The sequence below is a fragment of the Mangifera indica genome, chromosome 6 (assembly GCF_011075055.1).
Source record: "Mangifera indica cultivar Alphonso chromosome 6, CATAS_Mindica_2.1, whole genome shotgun sequence".
NCBI classification, from domain to species: Eukaryota; Viridiplantae; Streptophyta; class Magnoliopsida; order Sapindales; family Anacardiaceae; genus Mangifera; species Mangifera indica.
In genome coordinates, this window is record NC_058142.1 from 1,008,033 (window position 1) to 1,025,386 (window position 17,354).

At 33.8% G+C, this 17,354-nt stretch overlaps 2 protein-coding genes across 2 annotated transcripts; one reads left to right on the forward strand and one right to left on the reverse strand.

Moving 5' to 3' along the window:
* Nucleotides 1–5,948: 5,948 nt before the first annotated feature.
* LOC123217983 (ankyrin repeat domain-containing protein 13C-like) lies at nucleotides 5,949–8,799 on the forward strand. Its single transcript, XM_044639100.1, has 2 exons — nucleotides 5,949–7,475; nucleotides 8,154–8,799. Exons 1-2 carry the CDS (start codon nucleotides 6,066–6,068, stop codon nucleotides 8,532–8,534), a joined length of 1,791 nt encoding a protein of 596 aa, XP_044495035.1. The 5' UTR covers nucleotides 5,949–6,065; the 3' UTR covers nucleotides 8,535–8,799.
* A 2,329-nt stretch (nucleotides 8,800–11,128) lies between these two features.
* LOC123217985 (autophagy-related protein 8C-like) lies at nucleotides 11,129–13,243 on the reverse strand. The gene is made up of 6 exons (XM_044639103.1): nucleotides 13,059–13,243; nucleotides 12,888–12,932; nucleotides 11,916–11,971; nucleotides 11,781–11,833; nucleotides 11,511–11,629; nucleotides 11,129–11,433 (listed from the first exon to the last, which is right to left on the reverse strand). The coding sequence occupies exons 2-6, from the start codon at nucleotides 12,922–12,924 to the stop codon at nucleotides 11,336–11,338; spliced, it is 363 nt and encodes a 120-aa protein (XP_044495038.1). The 5' UTR covers nucleotides 12,925–12,932; nucleotides 13,059–13,243; the 3' UTR covers nucleotides 11,129–11,335.
* Between the last annotated feature and the right edge of the window lie 4,111 nt (nucleotides 13,244–17,354).

The following is a 17,354-nucleotide window of genomic DNA, read 5'->3' on the forward strand; positions in this document are numbered from 1 at the left end:
AATATTATATATATTTATTTTGAATATAAAAATAAATTCATATTTTTATGTATTATTATATAATTAGATATTATTTTATTTTTAATTTAAAATAATTCAATCATATGATAATACATATAAATATATACCTATTTGTATATTCAAAATTGATACGTATAGTTTTATTGATTCAATTTAATAGTCAGATAATATATTATTATGTGTTTAATTAAGTTTGAATTAAGGATAAAGTTACATACCGTCATTGATTCTCAAAATTAGATTACATATCATTGTTGTTTAAACATTTATGCTAGCCACACACACACACACACACACACACACACACACATATACATACAAACTACGATATATCTCTTTGTGATTAAGTGTTTGTTTATTTTTAATTTTTAATTTTTCAATTACATGATGATACATTATTATTGATGTATCTCTTTGTGATCACACACACACACACACACACACACACACACACGCACGCGCACACACACGCACACATATACATACAAACTACGATGTATCTCTTTGTGATTAAGTGTTTGTTTATTTTTAATTTTTAATTTTTCAATTACATGATGATACATTATTATTGATGTATCTCTTTGTGATTAAATGTTGGTTTATTTTTAATCTTTGATTTGTCAAGACAATGTTTCTTCATCAGTTGTGGGATATCGTCGACGATGGCACAGAAAGAAAGGAGGAGAATGACGGCCATCGCTATTGTCGTTGTTGTTAGAGAGAAGAAAACTTAACGATTTGTGAGGGTGAAATGTCACTTTTTTTAAGTTGAGAGACTGGGTTGAAATGTAATTTTTCAAAATCTTGAGGGTAAAATAATATAAAATATATATTTTTAATATAAAAATAAAATGACAATTTTACCCTTATTTATAATTGAAAGTTTTAACAAAAGTTAATCTATGAGTGGGTATTTGAGTTTTTAAACTATCGTGAATATGCTTTTAAAATTAAACTAAAACTTGGGATTCTCTCTCTCTCTCTCTCTCTCTCTCTCTATATATATATATATATATATATATATATATATATATATATATATATATATATATATATATATATATCACAATCCAGAAGTTGTTGAGTTTGATTAATTTTACTTTCTTAATTACAACTAATGTTTTGAAATCAGGATTAGGTCACGAATTCAGTGGTTAGTCTATTATCAACTTCAAATTAAAAATTAAAACCTTAATTACGACCATAATCTAATAATTTAGTGTTAAAACTTATTTTGAATGTTTAACTTTCCTTTCTAACCTAAGTTTTAAGATCTATAATAATACGATGATCTTGTTTGACAACGACACTTTTAGTTCACTTTTTTAACACCATAAAGGATTTTTGAAGTATTTATTTTCTTAATACGTTGGATTAAAAAAAAGGTAAATTAACATAAGATATAATACAATTCAAAACTCTTTAAAGATGGTGGTATAAATAAAATTTATTAATTTATTGATATAAATTAATATAACCATATATGATTAGGTGGTTTTTTAATGTAAGATTATATTAATAAATTAATAAGAAAAATATATATATAATATTATTTATATTACACTTATTTTTAAATGATAATATGTTAAAAATACCAAATTACCCCATTATTGCCAGCTGCATTGCATTTGGAAACATTCAATGCTAAAACTTAATATGCGGAGACATTTACCTCATTGGTTCATTACGTAACTAAACAAAATAAGTATTCTTAGATTCAACATCGACACCAACAACACCACATATTGAGAGTAAATTACATTTGTCCATCCAAAGTTTGGCCTAAGAACACTTCTCTATTCTTAGACATAAATGATATTTTTTCAATCAAAATCAAACTTTATTTAAAAATAAAAATAATAATAATATCAGAGAAGAAAACTAATAATCTCACCATTTGAAAATAAGATTTTTTATTTTCAATATCTCACTTTAATATTGTAAACATGACATTTAACTATTTTATAATTTGAAAACTTGTATTGTAGTCTTACAATTTTGAAAACTCTAGCCGTCACTATAAACAACCACAAATCGTTGATTGTTTCTTGAGATGTTTGTTAGTGGCCACTTCATTAACAAAATAGCTGAAATGGGTCATTGACGTACATATATGCAATTCACAGGGGAAGAAGAGTCAAGAGATTGGGTCACTAAAAGTAGAAAGTGAGTTGTGAGATTGAAAGTGTGGGATAACTTATTGGGATAAAAAAGTGTTAATTCAGTGGCGATAAAAAAGAATAAAGTGTTGATATAAATTTGATATTTAAAAGAGTGATATGAAAATTTTGCTAATTTGATATGATAATTTTAAACAGTAAAATAGTAAAAAAAGGATAATTTAACTTTCTAACACACCATCATCCAGGGGTGAAAAAGGCTTTTGGGCCAAGCCTTGGGTGTGAAAATGTGAATCACTCCACACATTGACTATTCATGAATGAAAGGTTCCATCAGATGATGAATTAGAATCAATACAGATGATTTTTTTTTTTTTTGGGTATTTGCCTAAGTAGAATAAATAAGCACAAAATTCAGGGGGAGGTTGGTGAGGGATCCTTAAACTTTGTATTAAAAAATGTGGACAGCTGGTATCCAACACAATTTGGAAGTTGTTGAAACATGTGCTTAACTAATTTTTAATTTGAACCAGATTTAGCCTAGTGCCATGAACTCAAATACATAGTAATATAATTGCATTTACCACTATGCCTCATCTTGCTCTATGTAACACAAAGTTCAAAATAATCAAATTCTAAATTGTGGGCAAGTTTTTTTATATTTTGTCTCATGACATAACTTGATTATGTAAGAGTAGGTAGGATTAAATTCAATCAAACAGCTCAGATTGAATTCAAAATAAAACTATTTTAAAACTAAATTCAAACTCTATTCATCAATTTCAATTTAAGTTTTGTTCAGATTTATCTAGATTGAATTCAATTTTAAATAAGAGGTGATAGCCAAGGTGAATATATATTTGTGTTTCTTTAATAATAACGTAGCCATTGCTTCTTATCTAGGATACTTGAGGGTTTCCCAGTTGAATAATCAATTTTAATGGTCCCATTTTACAGACCTCAATTTTGAAAGTGACCAATCCTTTCTACTTATAGCCAACACCCATGGGACAACCTTAAATCACAACCCCCAAAAATATTATACACCTGTTCTGGGCTTGGGCCAGGAAAAAAGCCCAATAACTTACACCTTTAAATACAGAGTTTATTCATGCTGTGGCTTTGAAACACAACAAATGGATTCAATCAAACAATAGTACTTTGCGTATTAGTAAAATAAGTACTAACGGACAACTTAAATTTTAAATTAGAAATAAGTTTAACCATTAAATCAACTAATCATATATTGACATGTCATCATTGGTATATGTTGGTATCCATTTTATTATTACTCCGCTGTATTCCTGAATGGGGGAATTCAACAGAAAAATAGGATGAACAAATCAATGAATATGAGCTACAAGCCTATGTATGAGTGTCCATACAGTAGGGCATAACAAGAAGTATATCATAAGTAAGAGAATCTTGTTCCAATGGGGAAATACGACACAGGAATTGGAGGGCCTTTTCTGGACTTGTTCTTGTTTAACTTGCTTCCTGTATCAGCTTCACATTTCCTTGATTTGCTTTCTGGGTTGTTGTTGTTGTAGTTCTTCACAATCGCATCACTGGATGCGATCCTGCTGCCGGAACCTGAAAAGCAACCAAAGATGCCAGATAACAAAGCCATGATAAGCAATCTGCAAGCTCAAAAAGTTGTCAAGAGATTTAGTTATCAATTATGCTTTTGCAGGTACAAGAGGACCTGTGTTTTTGTTCTTAGAAATAAACCTATTGCTTTCCCCTATATGTATATATAGCGAGAAGGGAGAAGCCAAGAACAATGGAGAAAAGTCCTGGAGAGAGCTGATTCTGGGCCCTTGCTTAATTCTGACATGTGGGACTACAGGTAGCTTCCAGAGAAGGTGGCATCTGTATAAACATACATGTACTGACTAATGGTTTAACACATCAATATCAGGTGTCTCTACTTGTAGTTAACTTCCCAGAAACTACAGCCGGTCAAAATTGTGTTTCCAAATGAATAAGACCAGGTAGCAATCATGAGAGATGTGGCACCCTCAGAAGAAAATTATTCTTCCATTTATGACTGTTGTATGTTTGACATTGTCTTGAATCTTATGAGTTAAGCAATGAGAAAAATGCATAAACAAATTACTCTGCACAAATTCTTGACCGTGTCAGATAAATTCAAAATCGTCATCTTCCTTCACAGCTTCTTGGAAACAACTAGCAGGGTTATGAAAAAGTCAGCATTAAGATTAGATCACAAAGTTGTTTGTATGAAAGAGTAAGTTGATGAGATAAGTGGATGAATATGGACCATGGTAGATTGTGATCCATCACCTCATAATCGAATTAGAGTTCCTTTTGGATGCCCACATCTCTACAATCCTACCAACACCACAACATAACATCACTCAAGTTGTTCTCGCTAACCTAACAATTATATAAACTTTTTTTTTTAATCAAATATGATAGATTTGGGACACGACAAGAAGTTTTAGAATTTATGAATGAGTGCAATATTACATATATAAATATTTCTAACAATTTATTTATACAAATTAATATAACAACATGTAATTGATAGATTGAGAAATTTTGAAATAAAAAATAAAAAAAAAAAAAAAAAATCACATTATTTAATGGTATGCTATTATGTTAGACAAATTGCATAAAATATTTATGCTTTTAGTTTATATGTATAGTATACATATAAATATTATATATAAAAATGTAAAATCAAACAACAAAAGACAAGTTGAAACAAGATAACAATTATAAATGGAGGTCAAAACTTATCAAATCAAACGAAGGAGATGATGCCGGGCAGTATGCGCAGTTAACTCAATCCAAATAAACTTACTCTAAAACCCAATTAACTAATCAATAATTGAAACTTTACAGAACTTCTGAGTGTGATTTTTCATATTCTAAAAACCATAAAAAATTCATTTTCCTTTGGAGAGAACATTTTTTTAATTTGGTACACAAGCCTTGCGAAACAACAATCTCAACCCATAATCCTCAACTCTTTACCTTTCAAATCATTAGCATTCAATCAATGCAAATAATGGTTCATCTTCATCCGAAAACAACATGAACAAAATGGTTGACATTTATAAATTAAAAAAAAAGAAAGTGATCGCGCAATCAGTAATGGGAAAGAAACAAGAGAAAAGAGGGAGAATGGGCATGGTAAAGAGTGAAATCCGTTAGGGTTTGGTCTGGATTAGGGCAGACAATTTCCTGTGTTCTAGGTTTGCGTAACAGTAGTAACAATGGCATATCATCTATCATCCCCCGACAACACTAAATCAAACTCTACCATTTTTATTATTTTATCTCTTCTTTTTCTTTTTCTATGTCCCCACCAATCATCCCTAACCACTTACACCATGCCTTGCCTTGATTTTCAATCCCATTCTCTTCTCACTAATCTATAAACTCTCCCAAATGACTGTCTCTCATAAGAATTTCCACTCCCTCAAAATTCACCAAAAAATTATAAATAACATGAAAACTTAAAATTTGATACAACACATGGAACCCAATTCAGTATTTAAGTTTTTCATGTTTTGAATACGAAATCCATCCAGAGATGATCAGGAAGATGGCTCTAAATAACAGACAAAAGCAACTCAAACAAAAGATAAAAAAGACTAGTCATTCATACCCAAAAGTAATAGTACTGTACCGAGTTGGAAATAGAAAATCCACGGGCTCTCTGCAGTGCAGGCTGTACAGTTATTCTCAAGTAATTACTAAAAGCCGAGCCAGATTGCGTGTATCTTTTCCTTTTCCTTTCTTCCCTCAAGTTACACATTCTTCAATAAAACAAAAATCACGCTATCTAATTACTAAACTGCCCCTATCTAACCTTCCCATAAACATTTTCGATTCTCATTTCAGACCGGTCAAAAACACATTTACTCGTTGTCTCCTGCTTGCTTTGCTTTCATGGCCAAATCCTCAACGGCCTCGTCCAATACGACGCCGTTACCGGTTCTTAAACCTGAAGATTACTCCCATAGTCCTGTTCACTACGCCGTCGTTTTGAGGGATCACACTACTCTTACCCGGATAATCTCCACCCTTCCTAAACTATCCGATCCTTCCAGAATTCACACCGAGTCTGATTCACTGAGTCAAGAACGAGTTGCTGATCAAATCTCTTCTGTTCTCGACCGACGAGACGTTCCTTTCCGGGAAACTCCTCTCCATCTTGCCGTTAGACTTAATGATGCCGTCGCTGCTCGGTCTCTCGCTGCAGGCGGAGCTGATGTGTCTCTCCAGAATGCTGCCGGTTGGAACCCTTTACAAGAGGCTGTTTGTCGTCGCAGTTCTGACATTTCGTTGATATTACTCAAGCTGCACCACCGCTCCGCCTGGGCCAAGTGGCGTCGACGCTTGCCACGTGTCATTTCGGTCCTACGCAGAATGCGTGACTTCTATATGGAAATCACCTTCCATTTCGAAAGCTCCGTCATTCCCTTCGTCGGGAAAATAGCTCCGTCTGACACTTACAAGATCTGGAAACGCGATGGTAATCTCCGGGCTGACACTTCACTCGCTGGCTTCGACGGCTTAAAAATCCAACGCGCCGATCAAAGCTTTCTCTTCCTTGGAGACGGTGACCAAACACACAACGTTCCTCCTGGTTCCTTGCTCGTTCTCAACCGCGACGACCGCAAAATCTTGGACGCTTTCGAAAACGCGGGAGGACCAATGTCCGAGTCCGACATTGCCGGATTTTGTGCGCAAACTAGCGTGTATCGGCCCGGTATGGACGTTACTAAAGCCGAACTTGTCGGACGGACCAATTGGAGACGACAAGAGAAGACAGAATCCGTCGGTGAATGGAAAGCCAGAGTATATGAACTACACAACGTCGTTTTCAGTTTTAGGTCACGTAAAGTTGCGGAAAACGATGTCGCTGGAAGCGAACAAGTACTACCTCTGGAACTGGACGAAGACGACGACGGATTCTTCGTTGCTGAGAATCCGAGTCTCAACTTCAACGTTGAGAAGAGAAGACACAGTAGTTTTGTGAGGGAGGAAAGAGATTGGGTGACGGTTGGGAGAAAGAGCGTTGATATCATTCCTTCTTCTGCGATGTCGTCTACGCGACCGATGGCTGCGCATAGGAAGTCCACGTCGGCTGCGGTTACATTGCCGCCTTTGCTGCCGACGAAGGAGAAAGAGTATGTGAGAAGTTTACGACCGTCAGTTTGGTTAACGGAACAGTTTCCGTTAAAGACGGAGGAATTACTTCCGTTACTTGATATTTTAGCCAATAAAGTGAAGGCTGTGCGAAGATTGAGAGAATTGTTGACCACAAAGTTTCCGCCGGGGACTTTCCCGGTTAAGGTAAGGACATTTTTGGAAATAACAAATATTTTACTTTAATTATGTTCTTTTCCTTGCTTTAGTGACTTGATCTAAATCTTCTCTAATAAGAGGAGAAGCTTTTGGGTGGGATCTACCTTTGTTATATGATGTGACGTGGAAGTCTTTGGACGGTGAGATGAGATGTGGGACCCACATGTCCGAAGTTTCTTTTCATTTGGGGTATGACTAGTGGGTCCCAAATGTTGCCCCTGTCGTGTGGTCCAAAGGGAAAGTATCATCCTGATTCATCCACGTCATCAGAGGATTCGTCAAACAAAGTGGGACCAGGTCGATGGTTCAATTTTGACAACATTTTTGCTTTTTCTTTTTTAACATATTTGAATATGACCAGGCTCGGATATTTAAGTTGATTTTGAATTGATGCTTTAACGTGATAGTTTGGATTGGCGTTTGATTGGGGGTTTATTTGGCGAAATGGTTTAATTCATCGTTAATACTGTTTATTTTTTTAATAATATTATTTATTTTATAATGATTTTTTTAAATTATATAAGTATGAATAATTCAATTTATATTTGAGTTGGGTAAATATAACTTGATTCAAATAGGATTCACATTTGATTTGAACAGATAATTTAAAAAATTGGTGATTGATTGATTTGATTTTATTGTTTGTTTGTTTGTGTGTGGGGTCAGGTGGCGATACCGGTGGTTCCAACTGTAAGGGTGGTGGTGACATTTACAAAGTTCGTTGAACTACAATCGGTGGAGCAATTCTTCACTCCACTCTCAAGTCCTAGACATTTCCTTAAAGGCTCATCTGAGGATGATGATAAAAAATCAGACACACATTATTCATCATTTCCATCATCATCGTCGTGGCTAAGGAGAAGCAGCAGCCAATCGGCGGGCAAGCAGCAGCGGAGTTCTTTATCATCTTCATCATCATCATCGGCACAACAGCATTGGGAGACAGACCCTTTTGCAATACCAAGTGGGTATACATGGACAAGTATTATGGATGACAAGTCTAGCAACAAAATGAGAAGGTCCAAGTCTACAAGGAAGACCAAGTAAAATCCAGACTGATTTGTTGTTCAATATTAGTGCATTGTTTTCTTGGCTTGGAAAAATATAGTGTAGATATTTTACCAATGCTGGTTGCTATTGGCAACAATTAGGCAAACCAGAATTGCACTCAGTCTCACCATCTATTGACTAGAAATGTTGCTTACTTGTAATGTTTTGTGCTTACTCCTTGAAGTTAAGTGAGCAAATTTTACGGTTTCAGAGTGAAAATGATAAAGGTAGAGTCAGTAATGAATATTAATTTGTGTATTAAGGATGATGTGTTATCATCTAATTGAGTATTTCTATTTAATCACATAGTGATATGTCATTGTTAATGGATATGTTAATACTTATTATTAATACACACAGTTTTATCGAAGATAAAACAATGACATATTTATTAGACTAACTCTATTCCTTAAAGCAAATATAGTTTGGGGCAGATTCAGATTGAGTTGGGTGTTTGGCCCAAACTCAAGCTGGATAGTGCCAACTCGAGTTTGAGTCAAGCTAGCTTAATTTTGTTGAGTAGTGGAAAAGTTGTTTACAAATTTTTTTTTTGACTATTTTTCATTAACAATAATAATTAATTTTTTTTTCAACAATTCCTTTTGTTTTTTTCATTTTCAGTAACCCTTATTAATATACTATAATCATTCATTTGACAATTAATCATTAGCTTGAACTGGATTTTTTATATTCGAATTGAATTCAAATTGGTTTTTATTGAATTTGACTTAAATCAAACCAACCCTTAAACATTGTAAGTCTTTGATATGCCAATAATTCATTCTTATCTTGCATTGTACCAAATATATGCTTTACTTGGATCCCTCTTGCCACTTTTCTTGTCTTGGCGTAAGCAAAGGATACACACAAAAGCTTAAAACAGCCACAATATGACAAATTTATCAGGAATCGAATCAATACCTTTGCATATATAACAAGCATCATAAAATCCTCAAATCAGTTATATTTCCCTATGAGAGAATCATTAATACATCAATTATTGAAATAGTTTTCAATACAATTAATTATATGTGGACACGAGAGCCGAGAGTGTTTTCGAGCTTAAATTCGAACTTGATCAAACACGTTTACTACGAGCTAAAGATTAGATTTGTTTCTATTCAAGAGTTAAGTTTAAATTGGTTTGGATTAAGTCTAAAAATAAATTATTTTTTAAGCAAATTTAAATTTTAGTTTTTTAATCTTAAGTTGACTCTTTTAGATTCTAATCGATTTTAAACTAAGTCTTAAAAAAGTTTGGTTTAGATCAAATTCGGTTTAAGTTTTCGTATATTGACCTATTCTCATTACATATATAGATACAAGTAGTTGTAAAAACACAAACCAAACGTTAGATTATGCTTAGAGAGATACATAATTAAATACTCAAAATTAGATGTATATAACAATACTCTTATAATATATTCATTTTAGTTGAATGATATCTTGTAGTAAACTACATATCTAAAGGGCAGTTCATAAAAATAATTGATAGATATAAACAAAGATAGATAGTAACAAAGTGAGAGTTGACAATTCCTTTAAAAAAATCTACAAGTAGTCCTTAAGAACTCATACCATTGTTTCTTCCTCACACTTCTCTCAAGTTTAGTTCTATAGCTTCTCATAACTAAGGTACTTTCTTCTCTCTCTCTCACACTCTTTCTTGATCTGCCTGTTTATTGTCTCTAATCTTGTAATTTTTTTCACATTCTGAGAGATCTTAAACCCCTTTTTATGTTTTTACTATTTAGATCTTATGTGCTCAGCCTTGCATCTCTATTATTGTCACACATAAGGTTTGGTCTAAACTGAGAATGGGATTTTTGGCAGTATGGCTACTGAAGCACCCACCTGGGCAGATCAATGGGGAGCCGGTGGCATTGGTGCCATGGAAGAAGACGACACTGTACCCAAGAAAGAAAGCAGTAACAAGAAGGCCAATGCTAAAGAAGGATTCAACAAAGCCAAAGCAATGTTCACCAATGGGATCAAATGGATAAAGCATAGATGCCAGAAGAAAAGCTTTGCTAATTGAATTACTGTTTTATTGCTTCAGGAACAGCATTTTGAGATCACTTGTATTCTTCTTTGTTAAATTTCTTAGCGGCCTATTTGACACAGAATTTGCAAGCTCAATTTCCTACTCAAATGACCACATTATTTCAACAGGTTGGCACTTGAAAAGCATATTCTATATAAAGATGTTAATTCTGCAGCATTCAAAGTAGAGATGGACTCGAACCAAACCGAGCCAGCCCAACTTGAATTGACATTTGACTCTAACAATACTGTTTACCTTGCTGATGCAATTGTTTCTCTCATTGGTAACCTCCGAAAATATCTCCAACCAGTTCAAACATGCTCAAACTGATCATTTAGGATTCAAACTAAACTTGAGCAAGCCTATGTTCGGACTTGGTTCGGCTCAAATCCAACCCTAATTTAAAGTGAGGGTGTTTCATCTCAACTTTTACCGTAAAATGCTTTCAACAACACAAGGGAGTGGGAAAAGACACATTAAAGACAATCCGATCACAGACAAATTGTTAAAAGCTTAACAAGATGATCAATGGTAGGAGAGAAGCTAATAATTATAAATCAATTCCTTCCATTTAATCTCAATTTGAAATGAGACAACTGAAAAGCATACTACTAACATAATAAAATGTGCATAAAATCCAAACTAGAATAAGGGAAATCATCATTGACATGAAGATCAGAGTTTTGACTTATAAGGGACCAGCTGAGAATACACAACTTTGAAATTGTATATACATGGTTTGCCCCCATTGATTTTAGTCAGAGCAACCAAAGGTGTTCTCTCCACTGTAAGTCATGTAAAGAAAGCCATCTTCATCCTTGTTCTCCTCATAAATTGCCGATATCAAAGCAGCTGCAACAGCAGAAGAAACACTAGTAACATAAACAGTAATATGCATATAAAATTACACTTTAAAGAAAATCACTCACCGGTAGGAGGAAGCGTGTTGTTGACAAAGACAAATATAGCCTTTTCCGCACTCAGCTTGATCCTTTTCCGGACAACATAAACAAACTGTCCAATTGACAAATCAGCTGGGACAAGGTATCTGCATTCATGAAACAGATTATGACTAGAATTGAGTGATTAAGACAAGAAATTTTTTTTTTTGCGAGTGAACTACATTGATTTCATCAAAGCAAAACATATGAAGTTAGTGATGGAATGAGAAAATTCGGAACTAAGATAGTTCAACTAACTTTTTCTTATCAATGTCAGGAACATCGCTCCTTTCAGCCTTCTCCACAATAACCTGTGTAAAAATACTTGATTAGAACAGGGGTACATTAATAAATCCATGGAAGGGGTCAGAAATTATTAACAGAAGTTCTTACAGGAATCCTATCAGGATACTTCTCTCTTATGCGGGCAGATTCAGCTAATCTCCTCTCTGAGACATTTGTAATAAAAAATCAAGTAAAAAAAATAAATTGATATTCAACTCAAAAATATATTATGGAAAAAGACATGCACATTTAGACCTCATTAAATTATCTATTACTTCTTCATCTAGTACATACTAAATAGCTAAAAGAAGGTTAAGCACAAACAATAACAGAGAAAAATAAAGGGGAACTTAATTGCTCAAACACATAATTGATACATCAAATCTTTCTTTCCTATTACACTGAAGAAATAACAGAGTCAGCAAGAATGATAGCATGTTCAGTAAGGATGAAAACGTTGCCACACAGCCTAGACGAGGTGTGGACAAAGCTTCACCAGAAGGGAAGATGGTTCCCATAAAACATCCTTTGCAGACACAATAACTTACTATTCAAAAGCCAGCAACCTTATTTTGAGCTCATACTTGGTAACAAGCATTCAGCTCTCACAAAGATAATCACATTTTTTCATCTTATAATCCAGAATCCCTTTAGCACACACACCAGGCAATGATAATCAAAATTGATCTGGCGCAAACTATGATCATAACTGATTAAATCAAGCAGCTTAGCCCGAGGGATCATTCTCATATCCACACCCACTAATAAATCATATAAACCAAAACACTGACTCAGTATTTCACAAATAAAACCAAAACATCCAAACCGAGTGAAGAAACAAAACATCCCCCATCCAAAAACCCACTAAACAAACTCTGTCAACTAATCAAATTCATCATAAACCATTCAAAATTTCAGATAATTCAACAAATAAAATATAAAATTCTAGTCATATCTTATATATTCAACGCAAAATCAACCCAGATAAATATATCCCAGCACCAACAAAACCCATACAACAAACATAAAAATTCATTCAAGAAAAACTATCGCTTTTCACAGAAAAATTGTAGAACGAACCCAAGGGATGCTCAAGCTTGAACAAACTTTTGGCCATGGCTGGTCCTGCGAATTTAAAACATCGAAACATCACATACAAGAAAAATCCAGAACCAAAAAACCATCCTTATTCAAGATAATGAATAAGCGAACATACTAAAAACAAAGTGTTGAAGAAATCAACAATCATACCCAACACGACACGAGAAGTGAATCGGAGAAGAAAATTAGGTTTCAATGAATTTGATTGATTGATCGTCGAGGGTGTCAAAATCAGAGAGAATTTGTGAGATTTTATTAATGGGTATTAGGAATTTTAATAACACTTAGTAGGGTTTTCTTCTTTGATTCCAACACGAAACCTGACAATAAAAAATTGGATCACAAGAAATCTCGCTGATTTCGTGTCAGCAGCTTGTTACGCTCCGATGTCGCTTTTCTAAATTGAGCCGGGCTTCGTTTGTTTTGGACTTCAATAAACCCGGCCCAAGAATATTATTACGATTATTATATAGAAAAATGTTTTTTCTTTTTGCAAGCATTCATGTATGATAAGGAATAGGCCGAATGACTATCATTTTGATCATTTTTCAAATTTAAAAAATTAATTTTTCTATTTGTTTATTAAATTTTTTAATAAATTTTAATAATTTTTAAAAATAAAATAGGTGAAAAAACAAAAACGTACTTTGTTTTTTATTAAAGCAAAGTAATAGTTTGTCCTTGAAAATTTGTAAATTTTTATTAACCTTGTGCACAACTTTTCAACCTATAAATCTTGTTCATCGCCAATTTAATCTGAATTTGATAGATCTTGCTCAGGTGAATGTGTGCACAAATGGAAGGTGTAACTTAGTTGGGATTGGATTGACATTGGTAAGGTTATGACTTAACATAGGTGGGAACAACCACGAAATTGATTGTTGGCAACCAAATGGTGCTTCAAGTCGACAAATCTGTTGGGGAGGGGTGAGATCTAGGCGATGAGGATGAGATCTTTAAATGGTTATAATGAAAAAGTGAGACCAAAAAAAAAAAAAAACTATAAACAACTATAAACATTATGGTTAAGGTTAAGTGAAGAAGATGAGATTTTCCTTTTTGTTTTTTTATTTTCGAAGGAAAAGTTCTGTTTTGGTATTGTGTAGCCACTTCATGTCCCTCTTGACATGAAACATCAACTACTGGTAAAAGAATACAAAAATGGAAAATGAATATGACTTGAGCAGTACGTATATATACCTATTGCCCATCATCAGGTCCACCAGGGAGGTGACCATTACTGGTCTGGTCTCTACTACGCTACCAATGACCATCTGTCCCATTACCCTCTATGACGGACTCCAAAATAAAATATAAAGTTTTAGAAGATATATTAATATTAATCTAAAAATTTTCAAAATCAATGGAGGTTAGCTGACTCGTCTTGACCTCCGGATCTACCATGCACTTTACCCTCCATCAGCCCACGTTCTGTCTGCCCTCCTCTTCTTCTTCTTCCCCTTTATTTACATTTACAAAACTGTCTCTCTTTCTTTAACTGCATTCACAAATATAGACCATGGTAACTCAACGAAGAGTAAGGAGGTGTATTTGTATTATTACTTTGGCACAAGTACGAGAAATATTAATACGTATAGCTGCACCTTGCTGCAAAATTTTCAGAGAGTGGCCAGGCAGGTCATTTCAGGTCGTGTAAATATTAATGTGATAACTGCATGTCTTCGATTATAGACATTTTATAAGTAACAGAATCTCAATAAGAAATGGCTAGAGTTATGGATATTAATTTTATTCATGCCCAAATGATGATACCTAGGGTTCGCCCACCTATCTGCTTCTTGTACGTAAAGCTTCTTTAAAGCCATTAATTTTCTTGATAAAGTTAGGTTTCCTGCATGTTCTTACGAAAATGGTACCCCAGCACCGACCTTCTTAAGTCTCAGATAACCGATCTAGGGTTTCACGTGTTATGGAGGGGGTATTTTTACAGAAGATGAATGAATTTATGCTAGGATTTTCAAGAAAAAAACAATCCTGGAAACGTGCTTGTTTTTGGCTGTAAATTTTTTGGAATAATTAATTCACATGGGTAGAGAGACATTTTCATAGTATTGTAGTCTTTGTTAGATCTTTGGAAAACAAATCCAGGAATTTTCTCAATTAGAAGCCCTACAATCTTATTAGGAAAGTGGCTCACCATATTGATATCAAAAATCCCACGTTGAATAAGAGTTGAAGGTTTTAAATCAATATAAATTTACTGTTTTCTTCTCTTTTGTCAAGTATCTTCTAAGGCCAAAACTGTGAGACCCCAAGCCCTTGGTTAGAGTGATGTTGACTAAGGATTTTGGGTCAATATAATCCATACAACATCAACACAATAATTTAACTTGTTGATCAATTTTCTATTTTAGAATAAGTTACGGAAACCAGTCAAAAAAATAAACATTGATTCTATATATCCGCAAATAAATTGAAAACACCATTTAAACACTTCGCAAAATCCCAATTTCTCAAGAGGCTAGGCATGCATGCAGTGATCTTCAATAGGGTTGAAGATCAGATCTAACCAGAAGAAGTTCAATTAATATATGAATTTATTTTGATATAGAGCCATATACATATATATGTGTGTGTGTGTGTGTGTGTGTGTAGCTAGATGCTACAAATTTAATTAAATAAGGGAACATGGTTCAAACATTAAATCTGAGAAGAACGTGACTATCTGACAGTCGTGAACAAGAAATGACTGTGCATCGAACGTTATGGAAGAATACTGATTGGGGAAGAGGGAGGCCAGGTCACTCTTGCAATATTGCAATATATACTGTTGTAGGCCATGCATATTTATTTGTTTGTTCATAGAATTACCAGGTCTCCATTAATTCTGATCGTCTTCCCACACATATTTAATTGCCAACCAAAACTTCTTTTCAATGCTAATGCTAGCCTGAAATTTTATCAATTGTCGTGGACCATCTCCTTCAGATACCACCTGTAATTGTGTATGCACTGCATGTAAGTAACGGTAGATTTAAATTGAACTGAGTAGAATCTGAATAAGGGTTAATTAGCTGGAGTTAAACTCAATTCCAAAAAGGTTAGTTCAACTCTTTTGAATCGTCATAGAAAAAATAAATAAATAATCGCTGACATAATGAGCTCCAGTACAACATTACTGGTGCAACAAGAGAGTTTGAGATGAGCTGAATTCAACTAAGATTTCTTCAATGCGTAATCAACTTGTTGATTTGAACATCTACCTCATCTTCAGCTCTTTGGATTGAATCCATTAGGCCAGGATTTATATAATAATGCATTAATAATTAATCAAATCTGTTTAGGCTTTGGCCGTTCTAACCAGAGCTTGAAAAGCATGCATTTATTAGTTTAATCAGGTAGTTAGCTAGTAATTGACCCTCTTAATTTGGTCGATGAAGGAGTGAGGTAGAATTAAAATTATGTTTGACAATAGCATGACAAGTAATTAAATTTTCAATTAAATCTTGTAACCTTAGTTTAATAAGGAAAAAATACTAATACTGAACAATCTCACTTTTCATTATTGACGAATGATGATAGATGATAAAATCATAAATCATATTGATGGTGGATGAAAGAGAAAATTTGACAAATATATAACTATTTTTACGGTGGTGACCCAAATTAAGAAAGGAGATTATCTGAATTCAAAAAGTGCACTTTTGAGATATATATTTACAAAGAGATTTGAGATGGTATTGGAGAGATTACACTTAATGTAGTGGACAATAAATAGAATAACAGTGACTTGTGATAAAATGGGTGTGACTTGTGGGTAGAACATGGATAATCTCTTCCGAACATCTGATCTATGAGTACACGTGTTAAGTATCTATCAATTAAGATTGTTTAACTATCTAAAACTTCAATTTAATTCATTTTTGTACTTGGTGACACTATTATCTCATTGATTATACTGTTTACCTATTTGATGATACTATTTATCTCACTATTGACTCCTTGGTGATAAGGTAAACCAATTCGAATAAATTGTGTTGAACATTATAAGCTTGATTCGAGCTCAAGCTCAGTTTGACTTAAATCGAATTCCCTCTAGCTACCTTAGAAATTCAACTGGAAAGAAACCATGTGCAGCAACCGAGGACATATTTTCTAAAGCCTTTTTGAAATTCAAATGCTGGTGGCACCAGATACCAACATGAACATTTTTATTATCTTCAACCCCTCATAAATACAAATTGAAATCTCAAGGGCTTGCCTCTGTGAGCTTTTTCCATTGTCTCCAACTTTATATTTAATGTGTCCACCTCCTTTTTGTTAATGGGTTGGTGGCTAATTCAATGCCAGCATCTTCATCTTCGAGGCCACAGTGCACCCTCATTTGATGCCCCTTCCCTCATTAAAATCTCAGAATCTCACAGGACAACAACACACTTATTCTCCCTTCTTCTAACTCTTCTCTCATATCTTCTTCTTCTTCTT